This window comes from Ruditapes philippinarum, unplaced genomic scaffold (assembly GCF_026571515.1).
Source record: "Ruditapes philippinarum isolate M1 unplaced genomic scaffold, ASM2657151v2 ctg1404_1_1_1_1, whole genome shotgun sequence".
In the NCBI taxonomy this organism is placed as follows: Eukaryota; Metazoa; Mollusca; class Bivalvia; order Venerida; family Veneridae; genus Ruditapes; species Ruditapes philippinarum.
In genome coordinates, this window is record NW_026853475.1 from 74,530 (window position 1) to 82,313 (window position 7,784).

Genomic DNA, 7,784 nt, shown 5'->3' on the forward strand with positions numbered 1-7,784 from the left:
AATTTTATGATCATATGGCTGGCGGAGGAAGACCTTGCGTGCACTTCCATCCAATATGTATAAAATATTCAAGAATACCAGTACAAGACAGTAAGATTGTAATTAATATCAGTAAAATACCAACACATAGACTTATATTAAAGACAAAAATGTGAACTTTGGGGATAATTAATCCTTGATACAGACTTTAATGTTTTATACAGACTTTCAGTGTCTGATACAGACATAAAGTGTATAAGGTTAGTTTCTCCTCCACATAAAGGTACATTATGCCTCAAAAGTGATTAAATGAATGAGCCGAATCACAACAAAACCAACGTTATGTGTTTGCGACCAGCATGGATCCAGACCAGCCTGCGGATCCGCGCAGTCTGATCAGAATCCATGCTGTTCGCTATCAGTTTCTCTACTTGTTATAGGGTTTGTAAGCGAACAGCATGGATCCTGATCACACTGCGCGCATAAATTTGGTTTTGAAGTGACGCGGCTCAAATGTTCATTCTTTAAAAAGGCAAACATGACTTTTATAAGATTTAAATAATGGTTTTAAAGCATTTCAGATGGGTCTGAAATTCTCTGTCATAAAAGTAGCAAATGTAAACATTAAGTACTATTTTGAAAGGAAGTCAAAATACTAAATAACTTATATTTTACTAATTGCCAAAATGCAACGGATGCAAAAGATGGTTCAGTTAATTGGCCATTGAGTAACTTTTTTGGAAACTATTACAGGACAAAACAAGAGGGCCATGATGGCCTTGGGATCGCTCACCTGTACATAGGCCCCCAGGGCGGGCCAGTTTAAACCAAAGGGCTTTTATTTGAACAAACTTAGTAGACATCCATTAGAAGATGTTTCATGATGTTAAGTTTTTACTATACACAAATAATGAAAAACAATGAATTTTGCCCCCTCCCCCTGGCTGGGCCAATTTTAACCCAAGGGCTTTTATTTGAACAAACTTCGTAGACACCCATTAGAACATGTTTCATGCTAAATATCTTAGCTCTAGCTCTTTGGGTTTTTTAAAAGAAGATTTTTAAGTTTTTAATTACTATATGCAATATAGGGAAAATCAATGACCCCCTAGGGCGGGGCCAATTTTGACCCAAGGGCTTTTATTTGAACAAACTTGGTAAACATCCATTAGAACATGTTTCATTCTAAATATCTTATCTCTAGCTCTTTGGGTTCTTTAAAGGAAGATTTTTAAGTTTGTACTCTATGTATATTTTTATTCTGTGTGTTTCAGATTTGTCTACACCGACAAGCCAGAGATTGACGGAAATAATGTCTTACCTTGTTTGTATGCAGCAAAAAAGTACAACTTGTCTGGTCTTGTGAAACAATGCTCCAACTTTCTTCAAAACAACATTGACGAGAATAATGTTTGTCAGATAATTGAGCATGCCATCTTTTATCAGATGAATCCTCTTCAAGAGAGATGTCTTTCATTCATCATGGATAACGCAGCAAGTGTCCTTTCTGCTCCAGGTTTTATAGAATTATCGCACGCAACATTGTTGAATATTCTCAAACAAGACGAATTAGCAAGCGAAGAAATTGATGTATTTAAAGCAGCAATGAAATGGGCGGAACACAATTGTGGTGAATCTAAATCTGGACAAAATATGCGCGATCAACTTGGGGAAGCTTTGTTTCAGATAAGATTTCCAAATATACCTATAGAAGATTTTGCTCGAGTCGTTACTCCATCTGGAATACTAACCAACGAAGAGCTACTGACGTTGTATCAATTTAATGCAACAAAAGGGTCGACACCTTTGGGGAAATTCAGACAAGGGGAAAGACCGGGAGCACCAATTTCTGTCAATCTCGGGCAGTACATGTATGAACATAGTCTGCAACGAATGGGTAGGAGCTCAGGTTGTTACTTAAATATACAAGATTATAACAATCGTTCTAGACAAAATCAATTATTTTCTAATCAATTTCAAGTAAAACCAATCGGTAAATCCGTAAAATTAAAGTCAGTCACTGGAACGTTTGTTGGAAAGATAACAGGGATTGCCACCAATGGTATACAAAGAGCTGATTACAAAACTAATGGACATAAACTTTTCTTTGATAATCCGATCGACATATCTGACAATATCAGTGTACAGTTTTATTTAAGCAACGAAAATATGATCAATGCATTCCAGCAACCAAACCATTCCACATTTAATTCAAACATACAGGAAAACGTGAAAGGACAAGATATAACAATAACCGCCATTCCTAAGGGCTTAGAAACAATCACCTTCGTTTGAACGTAAAAGATTGCTAGTTCTACATACCTGTATAATTTTTAAGGAACAAAACATGGTGTAAATATTGAATGCACATTTGATTTGAAGATTTTGCACATCAACAAAGTTGGCTTGAAATTATGAACAGTGACAAGCAAGAAATTAAAGTTTTTTTCTCATGCAAAGTTTCGTAAAAACATACATCCTATTATATATTTATAAATGTGGGAGTTTGTTGTTGTCAATTGTTAGAAGAAATTGATGTAAATTGCTAGTCATTGAATATATAATATATAAAATATATATTTAAAAGAACGGGAAAGACCTACTGTCTGCTTTAAGTAAAGAAGCAAATTAAACCGAAAAGACGGGTTGCTTCCGCAAGAATAATTAATTGTTATGAAAATTCGATGGAGCATTAAAACAAAGCAAATTGTTGAGGATTGAAGACTCAATTTAATTAAGTCTGTTCATGATGGACAATGTAATTTCTCACGCCCACTTGTTCCTGCTAACGGCGATTCAATCCTCAATACTAAAAGTAGTATCAATGATACCTTAAGACCAGAAAAATCTAACAACACTCGCATGAAATACTAGGCAAATTTTTCAAGCAAATAAGCAAGCTTCGAGGAAGTCTTGTTTTCAATCTAAATGAAGTTCCACTTTCAAACAAAGGAGGAAGTTTCAGAGAAAATTGTGGTAAAGTGTGATACCTTGGAAGCATTAAACACAACTTGTAAAATTAATTGAAAACGGCAGACTCGGTTTGAGTAAGCCTGTAAAATGAAGTACAGCATCCCTCACACTCCAAGCAGCAACTTTTGTGGTACTCAATCTTAATCACTTGATTTCAAGTAAATAAGTTATATATGATGTTCTGTGGGGGAAATAAATTCAAGAGCATTTCCAATCAGCATTAAGTCATTATACATTGCGGCAAACTCCAAATCTTTTACTATTCTGTTCCCCTCTATTCAGACATCATTTCATGGTCTATGTTCATATATAAGCGGAATTCATTTAATTGACTCACTTACGTGCCTTCATACTGTCTGGTTTTAAGAATTCTACATTGTCAGTCATTGACACACAATCTGTCTCCTTTGTACTACAGAGGAAGTTGTAACGGTATAGTACAAAAAATTAAATAGTACAGTACTAAAACCATCGAGAAAACAGACAAACACACTTAAGCTGTAACTCTGACATGAAGGCAGATAATTGCTTTGTACATTCATGGGCAGTCTTATGAAAGTGTTTTAAAAGTTCAAATATGTGTAGTCATTTGTATCAGCTATATTACTGCAATTGCAATGTGCGTGTTAGTCTAAACATATCAGCTCAAGATATACATATATAATGTATAATGAATTGTGTCATCTTTGTTGTTCAATATGTCAGTTTCTAAGGGGCACACAATGTTCCTTTATAATATACTCTGTATTCCCTTTAAGTCTTTCCTGGCGTATATCTGCTGAATCAACATCCTTTTTTTTTTAACTGTCCATTATCAAAGTTGGGCAATTCAAGATGAAAATGTAATTCAAGTCAGTCAACAATATTCATGTTCAACATTGATGTGCAGGCTGGTCTGACCCTATTCAAGTTGCAACAGCTTATCAATTTGTGTCCATGTAGGATAAAAACGAAGTCAACATACTCTATTAATAAACAGTCAAGCAATGCGCAATCTTGATGGACACTTTAATCGTAACCCTAGTAAATATCCAGTCGCCAGTACCAAAGTAAGTAAAAACGCAAAGATTAAAATCCACCTAGGAGCATCCGCTTATTACGTTAAAATATAATAGCATTCTTGTGCACTCCAAGGACAGGAAAATAACGGTTCACAAAACACAAATGAAAGATACATGATAAATAATAACAAAAGAATTTAACACTTAACTAAAAGTTTTCTTTCTAAATTAACAAGTTAATATGAAATATACCCCTTAACCTGCTGGATTTACGTATCGGATTTACCAAGCTTTGAATTATGATTGTTTCGTTTTACGGCGCACCATTTTGATTGACCAAAACAGTTAAGGTCCATTGGCTCCGAAACAGGTAAGCTGAGTTTGGCTAATCCCGGGTGTTACAAATTTAAAGCAACACTAGGGCCAAAACTAACTCACCTGCTGGAGGTAAGAGATACATAAAATTTTGAACCAAAATAAGAGGTCGCTTTGAATTTGGAACAGTTCATTCAACTTTTCATGGATTTCAATATTGACATACACAACAGTATTTAAGGTATGGTCAGACTGAAATGGATGTTCAAGCTGACCTGGCTCTATACTGGTGAAAAAGGTTTATAAGAATTATTAAAATTTTTAGAATTTAAGTAGTTAAACAAGGGTGTCATAGTCACAAAATACGCCCGTTTATGAAAGCTTTAGATGGAGATGGGGGCATTATGGATAAGTGTTATCTAGCAAGCAAGTTTTTATTCTTGGCACTGTGTTGTTAAATGAACCTTAAAACAAATCAGTAGGGAAGATATGCACAGGGTGTGTGACCTTGACCTTGGTCGCAGGGACCTGAATTTTATGCACGGCACTCAGCCTCACAATGATGAACATTTGTGCCAAATTATATTGAAATCCCTCTATGCATGTAGAAGTTTTGCTCCAGACAAGCGTTTTTCTATGAGCTCTAACTGTGACCTTCACCTTTGGCCTAGAGACTTGGTTCATGTGCAGGGCACTACGTCTCATGGTGGTGAACAATTCTATAAAGTAACATTAAAATTCCTCCATGCATGTAGAAAATATGCTCAGGACAACATCTGGATATTTAATCATCTCCAGTGACCTTGACCTTGCAAAAATTAACCTAAATTAAATGTGTCACACCTGTAGTCATGATAGTTACCATTTGTGCTACAATCCATCAATAAATGATGACTAAATGGTCCCTATACACATCTTAAAATTTTTATCTGAACTTTGACCTCTATGTGTAACCTTGACTTTGGTCGCAGGGATCTGAATTTCGCGTGCGACACTCAGCCTCACAATGGTGAACATTTGTGCCAAGTTATATTGAAATCCCCCTATGAATGTAGAAGTTTTGCTCCGGACAAGCGTTTCTCAATGAGCTCTAAGTGTGACCTTGACCTTTGACCTGGATCATGCATGGAGCAATACATATCATGGTGGTGAACATTTCAATAAAGTATTATAAAAATTCTTCCATACATGTAGGAGATATGCTCCAGACAAAATCTGGATATTTCACCATCTTAAGTGACCTTGACCTTGCATATATTGACCTAAAGTACATGTGTCACAGCCGTAGTCTTGATAATGACCATTTGTGTTACAATCCCTCAATAAATGATGATTAAATCGTCCCTATACACATCTTCATATTTTTATCTAAACTTTGACCTCTATGTGTGACCTTGACCTTGGCTGCAGGGATCTGAATTTTGTGCGCGACACTCCGCCTCACAATGGTGAACATTTGTGCCAAGTTATATTGAAATCCCTCTATGCATGTGGAAGTTTTGCTCCGGACAAGCGTTTTTCAATGAGCTCTAAGTGTGACCTTGACCTTTGACCTAGAGACCTAGTTTATGTGCATGACATGGCTTCTCATAATGGTGAACATTTCTATGAAATTTCATTAAAATCCCTCCATGTGTGTAGGAGATATGCTCCGGACAAAATCTGGATATTTCATCATCTTTAGTGACCTTGACCTTGTATATATTGACCTAAATTATATGTATCACAGCCATAGTCTTGATAATGACCATTTGTGTTACAATCCCTAAAGAAATGATGACTAAATGGTCCATATACACATCTTCATATTTTTATCTGAACTTTGACCTGTATGTGTGACGTTGACCTTGGCCGCAAGGACCTGAATCTTGCGCGCAACACTCCACCTCACAATGGTGAACATTTGTGCCAAGTAATATTGAAATCCCTCCAGACATGTTTTGCTCCGGACAAGCATATTTCAATGAGCTATAAGTGTGACCTTGACCTTTGACCTAGAGACCTGGTTCATGTGCGCGACACTTCTCCTCATAGTGGTCAACATTTCTATGAAGTTTCATTAAAATCCCTCCATACATGTAGGAGATATGCTCCGGACAAAATTGGACACCGCCCGCCCGCCAGGGGCGTTCCCATAATACGTCCCGTTTTTCAAACCGGCGTATAAAAAGTTGACATTTTGGCGCTAAAAGCTCTCATGCACTTCATGTTAACGTCGCCGCCATTTTAAGAGCCGTCATGGACGGCAGAGTTACAGGAAGTTACATACATTAATAAACAGTAGCGATATTTGAGGTCATTATAATAATTACAGGAAATATTCAAGATTGTGAGAATCGCTACTCAAAGCTACATTTGTATAAAATTTGACGCAGCGCATTTCTTACTTGGTTTCCTCAATCCTGAACAGGTAAATCGAGTTTAATTCGAGCAGGTTAAGGGTTAAGTACAAACAAGAGGGCCATGATGGCCCTGAGGTCGCTCACCTGTATATAGGCCCCCCAACCCCCACCCCCCCAACGTTGCAGGGCCAATTTAACCCATGGGCTTTTATTTGCACATACTCGGTAGACACCCATAAGAAGATGTTTCATGCTAAACATCTAAGCTCTAGCTCATTGGGCTTTATTGAAAGAAGATTTTTTTAAAGTTTTTACTATACACATATAGTTAAAAACAATGACACCCCCGGGGCCGGGCCAGTTTTGACCCCAGGGCTTTTATTTGAACAAACTTTGTAGACACTTACTAGAAGATGTTTCATGCTTAATATCTAAACTCGAGCTATTTGGGTTTTTTCAAAGAAGATTTTTAAGTTTTTGCTTTACACATATAAAGAAAATCAATGACCCCCGGGGCGGGGTCAATTTTGACCCCAGGTCTTTTATTTGAACAAACTTTGTAGACACTCACTAAAAGATGTTTCATGCTTAATATCTTAACTCTAGCTATTTGGGTTTTTTCAAAGAAGATTTTTTAAGTTTTTGCTATACAAATATAAGGAAAATCAATGATCCCCCGGGGCGGTGCCAATTTTGACCCCAGGGCTTTTATTTGAACAAACTTGGTAGACACTTATTAGAACATGTTTCATGCTACATATCTTAGCTTTAACTCTTTTGGTTCTTTAAAAGAAGATTTTTTAAGTTTTTACTATATGCATATAGGGAAAATCAATGACCCCCTGGGGTGCCAATTTTGACCCCACGGCTTTTATTTGAACAAACTTGGTAGACACCCATTAGAACATGTTTCATGCTAAATATCTTAGCTGTAGCTCTTTTGGTTCTTTAAAAGAAGATTTCTTAAGTTTTTACTATATGCATATAGGGAAAATCAATGACCCCCCTGGGGCGGGGCCAATTTTGACCCCAGGTCTTTTATTTGAACAAACTTGGTAGACACCTATTAGAACATGTTTCATGCTAAATATCTAAGCTCTAGCTCTTTTTGGTTCTTTAAAAGAAGATTTTTTAAGTTTTTAGTATATGCATATAGGGAAAATCAATGACCCCC

The 7,784-nt window shown here is 36.5% G+C and overlaps 1 protein-coding gene across 1 annotated transcript in view; it reads left to right on the forward strand.

The window, feature by feature from the left end:
- Nucleotides 1-2,568, forward strand: part of LOC132736984 (BTB/POZ domain-containing protein 6-B-like) — a 69,651-nt gene extending 67,083 nt beyond the window's left edge. Inside the window, exon 3 of the mRNA XM_060724209.1 lies at nt 1,254-2,568. Coding sequence (XP_060580192.1) covers nt 1,254-2,274 — 1,021 coding nt within the window. The 3' untranslated portion in view covers nt 2,275-2,568. The remainder of the gene's footprint in view (nt 1-1,253) is intronic.
- Nucleotides 2,569-7,784: the final 5,216 nt, after the last annotated feature.